Source organism: Scyliorhinus canicula, chromosome 7 (assembly GCF_902713615.1).
Source record: "Scyliorhinus canicula chromosome 7, sScyCan1.1, whole genome shotgun sequence".
Taxonomy (NCBI): Eukaryota; Metazoa; Chordata; class Chondrichthyes; order Carcharhiniformes; family Scyliorhinidae; genus Scyliorhinus; species Scyliorhinus canicula.
In genome coordinates this window covers 158,652,086-158,670,334 of record NC_052152.1, presented here as the reverse complement: position 1 = coordinate 158,670,334, position 18,249 = coordinate 158,652,086, and the positions used below count along the sequence as shown (strand labels likewise).

The 18,249-nt window shown below is 49.2% G+C and overlaps 1 protein-coding gene across 11 annotated transcripts in view; it reads right to left on the bottom strand.

The window, feature by feature from the left end:
- ripor3 (RIPOR family member 3) overlaps positions 1-18,249 on the bottom strand; it is a 318,117-nt gene that overhangs the window by 164,756 nt on the left and 135,112 nt on the right. For all 11 annotated transcript variants that reach the window (XR_005461375.1, XM_038803147.1, XM_038803155.1 and 8 more), the window contains 2 exons: positions 13,902-14,054; positions 2,684-2,762 (listed from right to left, as the gene is read on the bottom strand). Coding sequence is in view for 10 of the 11 variants with exons in the window: in XM_038803147.1 (XP_038659075.1) it covers positions 2,684-2,762; positions 13,902-14,054 (232 nt within the window). In the remaining variant the exon portion in view is untranslated. The remainder of the gene's footprint in view (positions 1-2,683; positions 2,763-13,901; positions 14,055-18,249) is intronic.

The following is an 18,249-nucleotide window of genomic DNA, read 5'->3' as shown; positions in this document are numbered from 1 at the left end:
GCTGTCCCGAACACTTAGTAGTGGCCTTACATTCTGGTCAACTACATGAAATGTGAAATTATCCTGTGTGCAGTGGAGAGTAGCTGCACCTTCAGTTTGGATGGTTTGTCTGCCATAAACCATGAGGTCCACCTGGGCGCTGGGGTCCGGCGTTGCATATGGGTCTAGTTTCCGAACATTCGGCTAGATAAAATGTTGTACTTTTCTCCAGTGTCAATCTTTATCTTTAATCTTGCGTTACAGCCTATTACATTAAAGATGGTAAAGATTTCACCCGTTTCTGTGATGGTGTCAACAATCTCACAATAGAGTGCCGTTGCAGGCTTTGTAGATTCATTGCTTTGGCTGAGCTCCAATTCATTCACCTTGCTGATGCTCCTATCCATGGTGTACTGTCCTGCTTCAATGATGCTGGTGGCTGGGAAGGGCTGCCATGATTTCAAACTGCAGCATGTCGCAAAGTGATTCCATTTCCCACATTTGTTGCATCTTTTACCATATGTCAAATAAACTGTTCTGTGCTGGCCTCTGCAGTTAGAGCAGGGCATCCAGTACTTCTGTTTCCCGCTTAAAATACCTGCTTTTTTTCTGATTTGTTTGTTTAAAACAGGTACTAATGGCTGCTTATAATGTTAGATCTTTCTCTCGCATCAGTTGCTTGTGGACTAAATCAACTATGAATTCCACAAAATATTTGATTGGAACATCAAACGCACATTTCTTTGCCAATATTTTCAGGGTGGTGTGTAAGATTGTATTGATTCATCCACTCTTTCTTTTGGTGACTTGAATGCAAGTCTATCTAGGATTATGTTTTTACCTGCAGACAGATATCCTCAAACTTTTTTTAGGATTATTTCAGGGTCCTCTTTTCCCTCCTTTGTCTGGAAAACAAATGACTCGAATTTTTCGATGGCCTCAGGGTAGTTAGGTTTAGTAGAGTGTAAGCTGTAACTTTTTCGACTCATCAGACAGTGCAGCATCGCAGTAAATACGCCACTCCTCAAACCTTTCCTATCTTCAATATTTTCATCAAAAAGGAGTGGGCCAACTTTGAGGAGGGTGAATGGGTCCTCTTTGTGCGCCAGGCTGAGTCTCATTCAATTTAAGGTCGTCCATAGGCCGCATATGACGGTGACTAGAATGAATAGGTTCTTTGAGGGGCTGGAGGTTAGGTGTGGGCGATGTGCGGGCGGCCCGCGAAACATGTTCACAGGTTTTGGGCCTGCCTGAAGTTGGAGGGATTTTGGCAGGGGTTCGTTGGCGTGATGGCGGAGGTACTGAAGGTGAAGGTGGTTCCGAGTCCAGAATTGGCAATGTTTGGAGTGTCGGAAGAGCCGGGAGTCCAGGGGGTGAGAGAGGCCGACGTTCTGGCCTTTGCCTCTCTGGTAGCCCAAAGTTGGATCCTGTTGGGGTGGAGGGACTCGGAGCCTCCGAAACTGAGGGTATGGGTGAGCGACCTCGCAGATTTCCTCAGGTTGGAGAAAATTAAATTCGCCTTAAGGGAGTCAATGGAAGGGTTTGCCCGGAGATGGAAGCCATTCATTAACTTCTTCCAGGACAGTTAAGTCAGCAGGGGGAGGGTTAGGGTTAACAAAAAAAAGTGGAGGCAGAGAGGGTTTTTTAAAATTCGTTCATGGCACTTATTGTCCATCCCTAATTGCCCTTGAGGGCGGCAGTTAAAAGTCAACCACATTGCTGTGGGTCCGGAGGCACATGCAGGTCAGACCTGGTAAGGATGGCAGATTCCCTTCCCTAAAGGACATTAGATAACCAGATGGGTTTTTATGACAATCGACAATGGCCTTTGTTAGACTTGTAATTCCAGATTTTTAACAAATTCAAATTTCACCATCTGCCGTGGCAAGATTTGAACCCAGGTCCCCAGAGCATTATTCTGGGCCTCTGGTTTACTTGTCCAATGACAATACCACTATGCTACCGCCTCCCCATATGGGACTAGTTTCCGTAACATTCGGCTGGATAAAATGTTGCACTAGGGGGTATGGTAGGGAGGGCGGGCTGCGGTTGATGGTTACTCTTTGAGTTATGGTGATCTCCTGTTTGTTATATTTCGGTTATCGTTTTGCTCTTGGTTGTGGTTGTGTTTGATGTTTATTTATAAATGCGTTAATAAAAGTATATTTTTTTAAACCTAGTGGGTCAATGCGACAAAGTCCTTATGCCATACAGTCAACTTCTGACACTATTTAAATGTTGTGTGTTCCTGAATCACTGACGGCAAGGACTTTCAACAAAGAGTAGTTTATTCACTAGCTTAGCTGCTACTTCAGCACTTGTACTTTGCCTAGACTCCTGGGGATAACTCCCGCGCTACCACTAAGTAACCCTTTTTGTAGCCATTGCTCATGACCACTCGGTCTACAATTATTATATAAGCATCATGTATACTTTTGATATTAACCCTTTACTCTACAGAAATCCCACCTTTCAGGAGTTCCAAGACACAGGTGGGAATAGGAAGCGGAATAGTCCAGACTCCCAATACATGAAAATCCGGTTTATATTTTATGCAGTAGACTGCTATCAGTTTTCTGAAATTTAACAGAGTTCAAAAAGCAGGTGCCCCGAAATGGTGGAAAAGTGCAAACAAAAGTTGCCTGTATAACTCCAAAGCCACATTAAATGAACAATAATGGTATTATTTTATTTTTCTACATACCGATCTGGAGTTTCTTTTCATGTCTTTCTGTTGCATGGTTAGCAAATCCAATTCATTTTGATGAGTTTCGAGATATTCACTGCAATGAAATAAAGACAGTGGTCAGTCCACAAAGCATTTCCATAGAAACACGCTCTGCCTCACAGGTCTGTCATCTGCACTAGAAGGCAGTTGTTGCCATCTGGGGGGGGGGGATATCCAGAGATGTTTAATTCTTATAAGTGCTGTGATATAGAACAAAGAACAATACAGCACAGGAACAGGCCCTTCGGCCCTCCAAGTCTGCGCCGACCATGGTACCTGCCTAAACTAAAACCGCATGCCCTTACGGAGTCCGTATCCTTTAATTTCCTCCCTATTCATATATTTGTCTAGGTGCCCCTTAAATGCCCACCCTCCTTCTCCTATGACCCTCCCCTCCCTTTCTCCTCTGATCCTCCCCTCCCACCTTCTCCTCTCCCCACCTTCTCCTCTGACCCTCCCCTCGCCCCACCTTCTCAAACACCATGCCCCAGTTCAAACACCACAACAGAAATGGATGGCTGGACTTGCAATTGAGCAAACTAAACCTATTTCAGATTTTCAGGCTACATATAACAAGGCTTAAGTCACACCTCTAGATTTCAATTTCTACTGGTTCATAGTCATCTGATCTGGGGAGGAGTAGCTACGTGCTAAAATGGGCACTCTCACTTCTGAGTCAGAAGACTGTGAACTCAATTCCTGTTCCAGAAACAAAGGTGGAATTTTCCTGGTTCCCCCGTGGCGGGTTTAAAGGGTGGAAGGGGTTCCAATGCATAGGAACCCAAAAATTGGGTTCCTGTCAGTGTTAAATGATGGCAGTATATTCCAGTCACCCCATCATGGCGGGTGTAAATGCTGTGCTTACCTTAAGAACACCTGGGGAAGCCCGAAAAGATTAGGAAAAGATGGAAGCCTCCATTGGCTGGATCTGAGAGCACTACATACAGCAGGGAGTGGATGGAGCATCAACCAGTTGGGTCTTCTCCACTCAGTAGCATCCAGCGGGTGGTTACTGTTGACACAGCTATTTCTTCCAGGCTCGGATCTTCAACAGACCACTTCTCCCTGGGCTCTGATCTTCAACCAGCCACTTCTCCCAGGTCCTGGATCTTCAACCAGCCACTTCTGCCAAGGTCAGGATCTTCATGTTGCAACTTCTTCCAGGGCTTGGATCTTCAAGCTGCAGGAGATACTGGTGGCAGTGATGGTCTGCATTGGTGAGGAGGGAAATGAAGAGTTGGCCGGTTGTAGAAGCCTAGACTAAAGAGACGATCCTTTAAAACAGAGATGAAGAGGAATTTCTTCAGCCAGACGGTGGTGAATCTGTGGAAATCTTTGCTGCAGAAGGCTGTGGAGGCCAAATCACTGAGTGTCTTTAAGACAGAGATAGATAGGTTTTTGATCAATAAGGGGATCAGAGTTTATGGGGAGAAGGCAGGAGAATAGAGATGAGAAAAACATCAGCCATGATTGAATGGGAGCAGCCTCGATGGGCCGAGTGGCCTAATTCTGCTCCTCTGTCTTATGGTCTTATAGATGGGGGGACAGAAAGTTGGGGGTGGTTGGGAAAGAGAGAGATTCAGCAAAAGTCATGCAATGCATGAGCTCGTATGGAGCGGGAGGCTGTGAAGGGTCGTGCTGGAGCCCGGGCCAGGGGATAGGCTTGTGCAGGTGTGGATGGCCATGGGGGTTGCAGTAGGGAATGGAGTTAAGCAGGACAGGTCAGTGAAGTCAGTAGAGGATTCCTGGGGGGGGTATTCCTGACGGTATCAGTGATAGATGGGAATGGTGACAGTTAAAGCGTCAGTGGGAGCCGGTAGGGTGGAAGAGTGAGGCTGCAGTGACATAAAGTCAAAGGGCACTGAGTGTTGTTGGAGAGTATGTGGAAATCATGGCTGGAGACTGCATACCTGTCTTGCATATAGAGGGAGACCCTTCCACCCAGAATTACCATTGACAGTTCAATTGTATCCATTCACAGATACAGGGAGGAGTGGAGAATGTAAACTGCAGGCACATTGCTTTCCTGATAGTTTTGATTAGAATGAGCAGTAGAAGGGTAATAACAGATTAACACAGCTCAGGGAAGACCGTTGCCCTGAGGAACAAGAGCCAGCAGAGCCTTATGGAGATCCAGATGCCGATGAGGAGGAACCAAATCCACAAAGATGTTTGACATGACCACAGGTCTACAGAAGACACAGGGCTGGATTCTCCGATCCCCGACGCCAAAATTGTGTTCGGCAACGGGGCAGAGAATCCCCGATGACACCAATATCGGGGACGGCACCGCTTTCATGATGCTCCACCCCCTGAAAACCGGCGTATTCCCGGAGGATGCTGCACGCCGTATCCACGGCCTACGAACGTTGGCTGAGGCCCGCCCTCCGATGCTCCGTCCTCGACCGGCCGAGTTTCCGATGACGTGGGAGCGTGTGGTCTCACCCGTCGGGAACGTAGCGTGGCGGCTGCGGACTCAGCCCAACGCTGCCACAGTCGGGGGAGGGCCGATTCGTGGGCAGGGGCGGCATTATTCGGGACTGGGAACACTGTGGCGGGGCAGTCCGGGGTGCGCGAGCCGGCTAAAGAGGGGGACTAATTTTGCAGGTCGGGTCCATGAGCGGCGTCTGCCATGAAGCCCAGCATGGACTCTGCAGGCCGCCGCCATGCGCATGCGCAGCCACGGACCCGGCAGTTCTCCAGGCAGCTAGAGCTGGGAGCTCTCCCCGGCCTCCTGCAAACTCCCCCCGGAACAGGGAATCGGTGGCCATTTTGCGCCAGTATTCCTGGCTTAAAACACCACCGTTTTCACGTCGGCGTGGGGACTTAGTCTCCAGAATGGAGAATCCAGCCCCCAGTTCATACATGGAGATGAATGAAAGACAGTGCTGCAGACATCTTCAGTTAACTAGGGATATGGTAGCTCATATTTGCTACATCTCCATGAAGAACTGATGCCACACAGACTTGGAAGGCATCCAATGCTGGTTACTCTGAAGGTCAACACTGCAGTGAACCTTTTTGACAGCAGTCATTCCAGGACTCTATTAGAGACCTTTGAGAATCTCAGAATTGATGACACCAAATGCAGAAGGGAGGTGGGTGGATCCCCTTTTCAAACAACTCATCATTTGGTTAGGGGACACGGGATACAGGGAAATTTGGCTGGCTGGATACAGAATTGGCTGGCCGAAAGAAGACAGCGAGTGGTAGTGGATGGGGAAAGTATTCCCCCTGGAGGTTGGTGACCAGTGGTGTCCCACAAGGATCTGTTCTGGGACCTCTGCTCTTTATGGTTTTTATAAATGACTTGGATGAGGAAGTGGAAGGGTGGGTTAGTAAGTTTGCCATTGACACAAAGTTTGGGGGAGTTGTAGATAGTGTTGAGGGTTGTTGCAGGTCACAACAGGTCATTGACAGGATGCAGAGCTGGTCTGAGAAGTGGCAGATGGAGTTCAACCTTGATAAATGTGATGTGATTCATTTTTGGAAGGTCAAATTTTAATGCTGAATACAGGGTTAAAGGCAGGATTCTTGGAAGTGAGGAACAACAGAGGGATCCTGGGGTCCACAACCATCCAGGCTGATAGGATTGTTAAGAAGGCTTATGGTGTGCTTTCATTAACAGGGGGATTGAATTTAAGAGCCGCGAGGTTTTGCTGCAGCTTTATAAAACACTGGTTAGACCACACTCTGAATATTGTGTCCAGTACAGGTCGCCTCATTATAGGAAGGATGTGGATGCTTTGGAGAGGGTACAGAGGAGATTTACCAGGATGCTGCCTGGACTGGAGGGCATGTCTTATGAAGAAAGGTTGAGGGACCTAGGGCTTTTCTCACTGGAGCGAAGAAGGAAGAGAGGTGACTTGATTGAGGTGTACAAGGTGATGAGAGGCATGGATAGAGTGGATAGCCTGAGACTTTTCCCCAGGGTGGAAATGGCTGTCACGAGGGGACATAATTTTAAGGTGATTGGAGGAAGGTACAGGGGAGAAGTCAGAGGTAGTTTCTTTACACAGAGAGTGGTGGGAGCATGGATTGCACTGCCAGCAGAGGTGGTGGAGTCAGAGTCATGAGGGACATTTAAGCAACTCTTAGACAGGCACATGGACAGCAGTAAATTGAAGGGGTGGAGGTTAGGTTGATCTTAGATTAGGAGAATGGTCGGCAAAACATCGTGGGCTGTACTGTTCTATGTGCAATTAAGTGCAGTTCTACATGGATGGAGCAAGCTAGGCTGCCAGGACTTTTGGATTCGCTGATATCTCTGCGTGTAGGACACCAATGACTGCACACAAGGATTTCACTCTATAAACATACACTAATTTGTGATCACAGAAAGCAGGGACAGAATTCTCTGACCCCCGCAGGGTCGGGGAATTGCCCGGGGCCGGCGTAAATCCCGCCCCCGCCGTGGCCGAAATTCTCCGCAACCCGGGAATCGGCGGGAACGGGAATCACGCCCCGCCGATCGGCAGGCCCCTCGCGGCGATTCTCTGGCCCGCGATGGGCCAAAGTCCCGCCGCTGACAGGCCTCTCCCACCGACGTGGTTTAAACCACCTCTGTGCCGGCGGGATTGGCGGCGCGAGCGGGCCCCCAGCGCCCCATGGTGGAGGCGGAAGAGACCCCCTCCACCGCGCATGCGCCGGTGGTGACGTCAGTGGCCGCTGACGCTCCGGCGTAGGCGCAGACCAGCGAAGGCCTTTCGGCCAGTCCCGACGCCGGGCGGCGTAGCGCCAAAGGCCGTTGGCGCCAGTTTTGGCGCCATCGGCGGAGCGGGAGGCACTCCGGCGCGGGCCGAGCCCTTAAAGGTGCAAAGAATTCCGCACCTTTGGGGAGGCCCGACGCCAGAGTGGTTGGTGCCACTCCGCTACGCCGGGACCCCCCACCCCGCCGGGCAGGGGAGAATTTCGCCCCAGATCTTGCATTGTTTACTCACTACCTAGCAAGTTCACATGGTTCATACATTTTGAGTCACTTCCAGGTGCCAAAGATAGTTGGGGGAGCTCACTGCTTGGAGGGTTGGCTTCTCGGTGTTATGGGAAAACCCTTGAAGATCTGGCTAATGATACCTGTTCATCATCAGAGAGTGAATCTGAGGAGAGATACAATGCTGCACATCAGCCACAAGGTCCTTAATACAGCAGACTATTGACCGCTTAAAGATACATTTCAGATGTTGGGCCCTTTGGGTGGAGCTCTCCGATACTCATCACAGAGAGTGTCCTGCAGCATTGTTGTTTGCTGCACCTTGCACGATCTAGCATTGCAAACAGGGGATGTGTTGCCACAGAAAAACATGGAGGAGCTTCACATCTTCTCAGGCAAGGAGAACGTTGAAGGGGATGAATCTGAAGAGCGTCAGGATTCAGACGGGCTACATGAGGATGTTATTACACAAGCATAATTCAGCAGACATACGCAAGACAACCTCATAGCTACACAATTCCAGGAGGAATAAGGTGAATCAAGTTGTTCGAAGTGCAGTTCTCTTCATGCTTCGATGCAAGGGAACAAATTCCCTGCCATCTTCAACATATCACAAAAGGTGAACAATCTTACAATGGTCACTGAGGAAGCATAAGTCACCTTGAACCCACATTATGCATTATCCTTGGAATGTGCAGTAGTCAAGCGACCATTGTGGTGTGGTCAATGTGGAATTGGACAAGCACCCCAACAATGCATATCTTTAAGCAACTAGTGCAGTCCCTTCAACCATGGCTCCAGCAAGTCAAAAGCAATGGCATTCTTCAAGAGGTGTCTCTCTTGCCAGTGTGACAACTGCTTAGATAAGATAAATTAACATTCATTGGTTCGCACTTGATTGTCTAAAGAGGGATCAACATCCAGACCGCACCATCTCTCCAAATTCTAACACTCATCCAAAATGAATGCAGAGGCCACATTTTGATACTGGGCCCCGAGGTGCAATTGGACATCAGAACATGGCAGTGTGTAATACGACCGCATGGACACAAAGCTGCAAGTTATGACAGCATTGTCATCACAGGCAGTGGTTCAACAGGACCATCATGTGATTGTTAACAAACACTCATAACTCTACATTCATCAGAAGCCTGCCACGTTTACGTCTTGCATGGCCTTAGCACCTGGTACAGATGTGGGCAGTCAGTTTTGAAACGGATAACTTATTCCCTTCACCAATGTTGCTGCACACTCAGATATCATTACAATCCTCAACATTGTTCAGTTCACAATCATTTCTGGGAACCCTAAGCCAATGAGTAACATAATGTCATGAATTACATATTGATTTAAGCTCCGTGAATTCAGAGAGATTTTGTGAAGCAATGCTGTTGTGGAAGTAAAGACCATTCACTGTGATGAAATTGAGTGAAATTTATTGGACACCATTTAACGGGGGAAAAAACAGAGTCCTGTTTTGGGCGTGTTTAGCAGGGCGTTTCTCAGCACCAGCAGTGCCAAGAACAACCCCGATATCATAGAATCACGACAGAGCGGAAGGGGGCCATTAGGCCCATTGAGTCTGCACCGACCCTTCAAACACTCTATCTAGATCCATTCACCTGCCCACCCCACCCTACCCCCTTAACCTAACGTGCACATCCCTGGACACTAAGGGGCAATTTAGCCATGGTCAATCCACCTAACCTGCACATCTTTGGACTGTGGGAGGAAACCGGAGCACCCGGAGGAAACCCACGCAGACACGGAGAGAATGTGAAGACTCCACACACATAGTTACCCAAGGTCGGAATCGAACCCGGGTCCCTGGCACTGTGATGCAGCAGTGCTAACTACTGTGCCACCGTGCCGCCCATCAAATGGGACTCTTTTTTTTTCTTCCTTGCCCAAAGCCGCACTTACTTTCATTCTCAGCAGTACAGAAAAAGATCAAAGGGCACATCTACAGTCTCCAGAACCCCACACCCACCCCCTCAATACCCCAGCTTACCTTTTAGGAGGTCCTCCAGCACCTCCTTAGCCCACCTCATAAGGGTAGGGCAACCCCAGGCCCGATCCCTTGTATAGGCAACCTGCGCACCTTGGCACTGTCAGCCTTACACCCTGGCACCCTGATGTCCCTCTGCCAGCCTGACAGTGACACATGGGAACCCTGGTAATGCAATGCCAGGGTGGCACTGCCAGGGTGGCACTGACAAGGTGCCCCACATGGCAGTGCCAGGCTGGCGGGCCGAGGGGCAGCAACAATGCCAAAAAAGTACCCTACCCAGAGTTCGACCACACTGGGGCCTCTGATAGCATGGGAGCCCCACCCCCAGGTAGCGCTATGCCTGGTCCAGGTTTGTGTGGACTTGTATGAAATGGCGCCATGGCGAGGTCTTCCGGTAACAGTTCGTTCCCATGCCTCGGGAGGATCGGGTGCTGATATATTTAAGTGAGTCTAGCCGCTTACTTAAATATGTAAATCTGGATCACAAGCCAGTAAGGGCGAGATCCAAATCGTGACGTCTTATAATAATAATAATCTTTATTGTCACAAATAGGCTTACATTAACACTGCAATGAAATTACTGTGAAAAGCCCCTAGTCGCCACATTCCGGCGCCTGTTGCGAGATCTTGTTAGATCTCACGAGGTGTACCAAGAGTGACAAATCTCCCAAGAATCATAGAATCATAGAATTTACAGTGCAGAAGGAGGCCATTCAGCCCATCGAGTCTGCACCGGCTCTTGGAAAGAGCACCCTACCCAAGGTCAACAACTCCACCCTATCCCCATAGCCCAGTAACCCACCCAACACTAAGGGCAATTTTGGACACTAAGGGCAATTTATCATGGCCAATCCACCTAACCTGCACATCTTTGGACTGTGGGAGGAAGCCGGAGCACCCGGAGGAAACCCATGCACACACGGGGAGGATGTGCAGACTCCGCACAGACAGTGACCCAAGCCAGAATCGAACCTGGGACCCTGGAGCTGTGAAGCGATTGTGCTATCCACAATGCTACCGTGCTGCCCCAAAGCCTTGCAGGATTTAACAGCCTTGTTGCGTCTCCGAGTTGGGCATGACAAAGCCGTTTGATCGCACCCATTAAACTGGGGGGCAAGATGGGAGATGGCTGGGGCGGTTGATTTTGTACCTTTGAAGGAACGTGGGTTCCTGCATCACATCGATTAGCTATTCAATACCTGTGACTTGGAGCAGGACAAATGTGAAACATATTTATAATAATGCAGATTACGTGCAGTGAATGAACACCCATACCACCATTGTGCATTCACAACTTCTTAATTTTCCTATCTCTATCTCAATGTCTAGGTGCAGCCGTGATATCTGTACCAGAGGTGGAGGCTGCCTGCTGACTCCTATACCCTGCTGTCTGAGATGATTTTGACCAGTGTCCCCTGGAGGGCCCTGGTCTGCGAACGGTCTCTTGCTCAGGATCAGGTGCACCCTCCTTGGCCTGACCTACCGGAGGTTATGGGGTAACAGATTGAGCAGATTTGGAGTGGCAGGATGCCCTTGAAGTGTCCCATTTAAATGCCCCCAGGATGTCTGGCTGGTGCTGCTCATCCCTCTGGGGGGCCGAGGGCTCCAGCCGACTTCTTGAGGAGAAGGGGCATCTGCAGGGAGATCGAGGTGCTCCACCCCCTTACACCTAGCCACTGCTGGAACCAATGATGGTGTGCACGATCAAGCCCAAATCTGGCAGAAAGTTCTGCATCTGGGTCTCCAAGACAGCCACCACCCTTTCCATGGAGGCTTCAAGGTGCTTGCATGCTGGAGCCACAACATCAGACAGAATGTGGACAGACTCCTCTACCCTTCATTCCAGTTTGGTGACGGCTGCTGACAACTCTGCCTGATGTTCCCCTGCCTGTCTTTGCATCCCCAAAATCTCTCTCCAGGCCGATTCCAGAGGTTCGTCATTGGACTCAAGACTCTGAAGGGGCCTGGTCTCCAGCAGTCCTCCGAATGTCAGAGACAATGGCTGTCACTGCTGCTGCCTGCTGTGGACAATTTTCCAGGAGGTGATCACTAGATTATGACCCCAGGGCGATCCTATAACTATGATCCACTGAGGTGCATGTGTCTGTGTTGGTGGAGGGCGCAGGTGAAGGCAGTGATGGAGCTTCAACAGATTATTCCTCTGGCTTCTCATCTGAGGTGCTCTCGGGGCTGGGACTGAGATGCTTGCTGGAACTCTTCCTCTGTCCTTCCTTGGCAGGAATAGATAGAAGAGATAATTATTGATTGACTGGGCAGGCAACTACCCAATAGGTTGCCCACAGTCATTGTCCACATGTTGTCAATGTAAACTGAATGGACTCTCACTGGCTTGTTGGGGGAGGCCGATCTCGTCTTCCAATCAGCAGAAATCCCTATCTTTTCCAGTGAACTCTGCTGTTTTCTCCTCACAGGAGGAGAATGTCCTGAGCTCTGGAGTCCCCCTTGCCCCCCCCCGCCCCCCAAGCCTGTTGGCTGTGGGCAATCTTGTCCTGCACAAAGACATGGATTGACTGTGAGCACTATGGATGAAAGAGCATTTCAGAAGCATGCATGTATGTTGTGTGTGCTGAGTCCACCCCAGCAAGGGATTAATATGCCATTTGTGCAGAATTTTATATGCAATGCTGATCTTAAAGTTGCTGTCAAACAATCAGTGCTGATTTCCCATCTGCTGGTGTGGCCTCCACTTAACAATTAGACTGCCTGATGCCCTTGTGAGAGAGTTTGGAGTGAGTAGAAATTTCACATACCCTGACGGAGCGCATCTGATCATTTCCTGCATTACAGGGCAGCCATTTTTTGAGTGTTATGGGCGTTGACCTCCCAGGGACCCCTTCCCAAGCTAGGGTGTCAGGCGGAAGGATCTTCTATTCCCATCCCTCGAAGAAGATATTCGACCTCTCCTGGATGGTCTGGAGGTGAATCTCTAGGGAGGCCTCACTGAAGCATGAACCTGATGTATTGTTGTTGTTGGGCACAAGGAAGAGAATGTCTTTGCGAGTTCCATTTAAATATGATGCCAGGACTTTTGGCCCATGAGATAATGGTGGGACACAGATGAATCACTGCCCACCCCACTACAAGGTTCAATGTGCTCTTTGTTGATGCATAGCTAATAAGGTTAAAAGCAGAAAATCTAGACCGGAATTTACCGGCTGTTCACACTGGCAGGATATTCCGGTCCCACTGACGGATTTCCTGGCGCCGAGGGGTGCATGCAGTGGGAGCTCCCATTGACAAAGGCAGGACCAGAAAATCCTGCTGGCGGGCTTCCTCCACTGCTGAAAAATACGTCGCGGGTTGCTAGGTAAATCCCGGCCCATGTGTGAAAATCCACCCTGCCACCAAGCGGAACCATGTTGACTTTCCCAGCCACCACACTTTGGCCCCAGGACAGAAGCTTCCGCCCAACAATCCATTCCTCAGGGCACCCATGGAAATTTTGATTGTGCAAATGATACATTCTGGAAATTTTCAAGCAGTTTTATACTTTACAATTGCCATTTTTATGTAACAGGAAAAGGAAAATCAGAATGACATTTACATTTTAACAGACCTTCAATGGAACCACCATGTTACCTCAACAGTAACTTGCACACATTCAATCTCCACCGCCCCCCGCCCCTCCACACCGCGCCCACCCCAACCCCACCCCCCTCATTGTCCAAATTTACAAAGCATTTACCCTTCCTGGACCTAGTTCACAGTTCTCATCCCATTCTTCACCTTTTCTCCTCTGCCTCAGTTTATACTAACTCTTCTTCTCCCTTCCAAGTTTAAGCATTACTCCTACTCCCTCCCTCCCTCTCCAATCCAGTTAATCTGCTATTCATCTTCCACTCCTCCAATTCAAGGTAGCACTAATCTTCTCAGTCTTTCTTCTTCATCGTTCACCCCAAAGCATTGCGTCCAGCTTCTTCTCCTTTCTCGTCTAAACCACCATCCTTTCCTCCACCTTCTGCTCATTTGATCTCACTGATTTCTGGTGTGTAAAACAGCGAAACAAGACCCTTTGTCCTCACAATGCCTCCCAGCTTTAATGACAGAGAACACAGTCTGTATACACTGCAGGCAGGAACTTATTTTCTCATTGATCATTGCAAAGGTTAGTTAGCACTCGGTTAATTTAACCAAATAACACTGTAGCATAGGTATATGACCAAAGCTGAATGAAGTAAGTTGTACTTTACAAGTTTATTTTACGTCGTAGTACACTTAATATTGGTCCTTACTTTAGACCTTTCCGCAATGATTTGCATATTTTCTCTACTCGGGTAGGCTGTGGCTCCAAGCTACTGGAGTTCTTTTGTGAAATGATATGCCTCTTTGTTGATTTTACTGACGACAGTCTTGGCCTTGAAGAACTTCTACTGACAGGGGAAACTCTGCAAAATAAAATTGTAGCATTGTTAATTCATTTTAAATGAAAAAATTATTTGAATGTCTGTTAGTTTTCAGATATAACTGTCTTATGTGCATAGAAAGCTGTGCTAACAATATAGCTATATTTTGTTGAACAAAATAATCCGTACTCCGTATAGCATGATCTCCAAGCAAGTATTCAACATGCTTAATCTGAATTAATTAGCTGAATTAGCAATCGTTGGATGCCATTGTCTAATTTTAATTTTTCCCAATTAAGCGACATTGTTAATCACAGTGCCATTTAATCTTCGATGATGAATGAAGTACTCAGAGAGTGCTGCACAGTTTTTGGGTGTAATGTTAAACCAAAGTCACAGAATTGCAGAGTTCTTATGGTGCAGAAGGAGGTCATTGGGCTCATCGTGCTGCACCAGCTCTCCAAATGAGCACTATAACTTAGTGCCATTCTCCTGCCTTTTCCCCAAACTCTTGCACATTGTTTCTATTAAATTATCATCTAATGCCCTCTTGAATGTCTCAATCGAACCTGCTTCAACCACACTTCCAGGCAGTGCTTTCCAGGCCCGGGCCGGGATTCACCCCTACCCGGCGGGCGGGGGGTCCCGGCGCGATGGAGTGGCCTGAACCACTCCGGCGTCGGGTCGCCCCAAAGGTACGGAAGTCTCCGCACCTTTAGGGGCCAAGCCCTCACATTGAGGGGCTAGGCCCGCGCCGGAGTGGTTGGCGCTCCGCCGGCTGGCGTGGACGGCCTTCGGCGTCACGCCAGCCGGGGCTGAACGGCCTTCGCCGGCCGGCGGAAGTCCACGCATGCGCCGGAGCGCCAGCGGCTGCTGACGTCATCCCCGCCCATGCGCAGTGGAGAGGGTCACTTCCGCCTCTGCCATGGTGAAGACTATGGCGAAGGCGGAAGGAAAAGAGTACCCCCACGGCACAGGCCCGCCCGCCGATCGGTGGGCACCGATCGCGGGCCAGGACACCTTGGGGACACCCCCCCCCCCCCCCCCCCGGGGCCAGATCGCTCCGCGACCCCCAGGACCCCGGGGCCCGCCCGCGCCGCCTGCTCCTGCCGGTAAGGTAGGTGTTTTGATTCCCGCCGGCGGGAGAGGCTCGACACTGAATCTCTGGTGGCGGAGAATTCGGGATACGGCGGGTGCAGGATTGACGCCGGTCCCTGGCGATTCTCCGACCCGGCGGGGGGTCAGAGAATCCCGCCCCCGAAATACTGTATATTCTCCCAAGAAAACATAACAAATTTCATGACAATTTTGAAGAAGATCTGGCGAGTTCTCTCTGGCATCTTGACCAATATTTAGCTCACAATCAATATCACAAAAATAGATTAGTTGGTTATTATCACATTGTTGTGTGTGGAAGCTTGCTACATGCAGATTGGCTTTCATATTACAATAGTGACGCCACTTCAAAAGTGTTCAAAACTGGTTGGAAATCACTTTGAGATGTCTCATTGTGAAAGGCATTATATAAGTGCAAGTCCTTTTTCCTTCACTGAAGGTGGACTTGGATTGGAATCCCCAAATATACTCTAATTTACCAAGAAACATAAGAATGAAGACTGTGTAGTTTGCTTTTGGTGTGCGGAATTCTTCTAATGTTTATCATTCTGCACAGTTGACATTTTACAGAATGTAATTTGTGAATTTGCTGTCTGGAAGCAGATGCATATTTTGAACATTGGAAAATAAGTCTAGAACTTAAAGGGTTACAAGGCATATTATTTCCATGAATCGTTTCTTTAAGGACTGTAGTGTTTGTATCATATCCAAAAATTCTTTAGTAAACAATAAAAAAAAGTCTTGTAGATTTTCTGGTTTGTTGACGTGATTCTGCTTAAAAAGAAATCCACGTTTGCTTGTAAAATATCCTTTAAGAAAATAAGTAACAGTAAACAACCTTGTTTTTCAGAATCGAAACAGCTCTCTAAGTTGGATTGTCCTTTGGCTGTTACATTTATCACCCCAGTGTTCCAATGGGTATGTCTGGCCAGCTCCAAGTTAATTGTCCACTCACATGGAGAGTAATGATGCCTCACCACATTTATTTAAATTTAGTAGAGTTATGATGAATGTATGACATTGTGGAGGAGATGTTGAAAAGAAAATCTCCTTTTTTAACACTGGACTGGATGCTGCTCCTTCACAGCTCCACTAGTGAAATATAAATACCATGATATGTGCAATGGAATAATACAATCATCAGGACCGAGGAGAGAAATCATGGGCGGGATTCTCCAATAATGGGGCTATGTCTCCATGCCCAAGGAAAAATGGGTGCGAATCACTCCGTACTTTTTTCTAGAGAGTCCGAGGTGAGTCTCAGTTTTGCAGGGGGCTAGCAGGGCCCCGGAGTGCTCCACGCAGCTCAGGCTTCTGATATGGGGCCCTGGATTTCCGGCCAAAGGTCCGCAAATGCGCGCGGCGGCCAACTGTGGCACCGGCCCCGTGCAACATGGCGGACCCACACAGCGGGCTGGCGCCAAAGAAGTAGGCCCCCTCCCAAATCGTGCGCACCCGCCAATCGGTGGCCCCCGATCGCGGGCCTGGCCATCGTGAAGGCTCCCCCCCCCCCCCCCCCCGCCGGTGATGTATCCTCCCACACCCCATCAGGACAACCACCGCAGCCGCGACTCCGAACTCTCGTCAGGTGGAACCATATGTGAACCACGCCGGCGGGAACTCAGCCGATCGTCCGCAGAGAATCACCGCGGGGGCCTCTTTCAACGGACCCCAACTGGCGTCTTGTTGGCCGCATGCGCGCGACTGCCAGGGATTCTCCGGTCGCCAGAGAATTGCGCGAAGGCGTTGCGGGTCCAATGACCCATTCTGGCACGATTGCGGTGCAGAGGCTCGGAGAATCCCGTCCCATGGCTCCTGGTACTTATCCTGTTTCCACGCCCTTTATACCCCAGAGCTCCTTAACTTCCCTCCATGCCTCATATCTTCCAGGTGCTCAGAATTGACATCACAATGGGGTGGAACTGTTTTATTTAGGCTCAGCAAAACAAAGTTTATGTCTCCATTTATAAAACCCATTTCGGTCTGAGATTTCAATATGATACACTTTACAGAGGTTTCAGTATGAGACACTTAACAACCATGGCTTTGTCAGACGATTGCGCAAAACTTGGTCATTTGTATAGTGCATCCAGTGAGAAGGGGATTGCAGAGGACTCTGTGTCAAAGAGCTTCCAACAGAGGGCAACTGTGAAAAGTAACTGAGGAGGATTCTGGGAGAAGTCGGCTCGCTCACCACAACTGATAAGAGGACCGCGGAGGACCCAGTGTCAAAGGACGGTCAGGCGAGAGTGAGAGAAATTTGGAATTTGGCACAGTTAGCCCGAAAATAGACCAGTAAACTAGCAATCCCCTAGCAAGACTCAGTCCGCGGCTGCCCTGGTGGAGGGGCGGGGGGGGGGGGGGATCCGTCACCGGGGGGGGGCCTGAACGACCAGGCTCGTGATCGGGGGCCACCGATCGATGGGAGCAGGCAATCTCGTGGGGCCTATATTGTTGGGGCCGGCCCGCGGTGTTGGTCCGCCATGCTGTGCTGGGCCGCCGCCACACACATGCGCAGATCTACGGCCGGAAGTGCAGGGTCCCGTATCGGCAGCCGGAGCTGCGAGCAACACTCTGGGGCCCTGCTAGCCCCCTGCAAAACGGAGGATCATTCTGGACTTTCTCCAGGAAAGTCCAGAGTGATTCACGCCCGTTTTCTCGTGGGCGTGGGGACATAGACCAATTATCAGAGAATTCCGCCCACATGCTGGTTTTTCAGTCAGAGCCTACACTCTGACAAGTGTTGGTAAAATTCCACCCATTGACTGTTTCTCTTCCCACAGATGCTGCCTGGTCTCCCAGCTCTTTCTAGCATTTCCTGTTTATTTTTCAGATTTCCAATTCCTGCACTACTTTGCCCTCCTACTACAAACTCCATGGTGGGCATTTGCAACGCAAAGTGTAATTCTTTGTTTAACAAAACCCACTTGTGTGGACAGAAGTAGCACATTATTGTAGGTGAATTGATTGGTGCTAATATACTGGAAGCTATTGCCATTTTTACACTTGGAAATGAAACCAGTGGAGTCATACGGCAATAGAACGTCACTCTTAGTTCAAAATATTCTCATTTCTACATGGAACTGTTGATTGCGATGTTTGTGTTTTTCAAATTGGATGC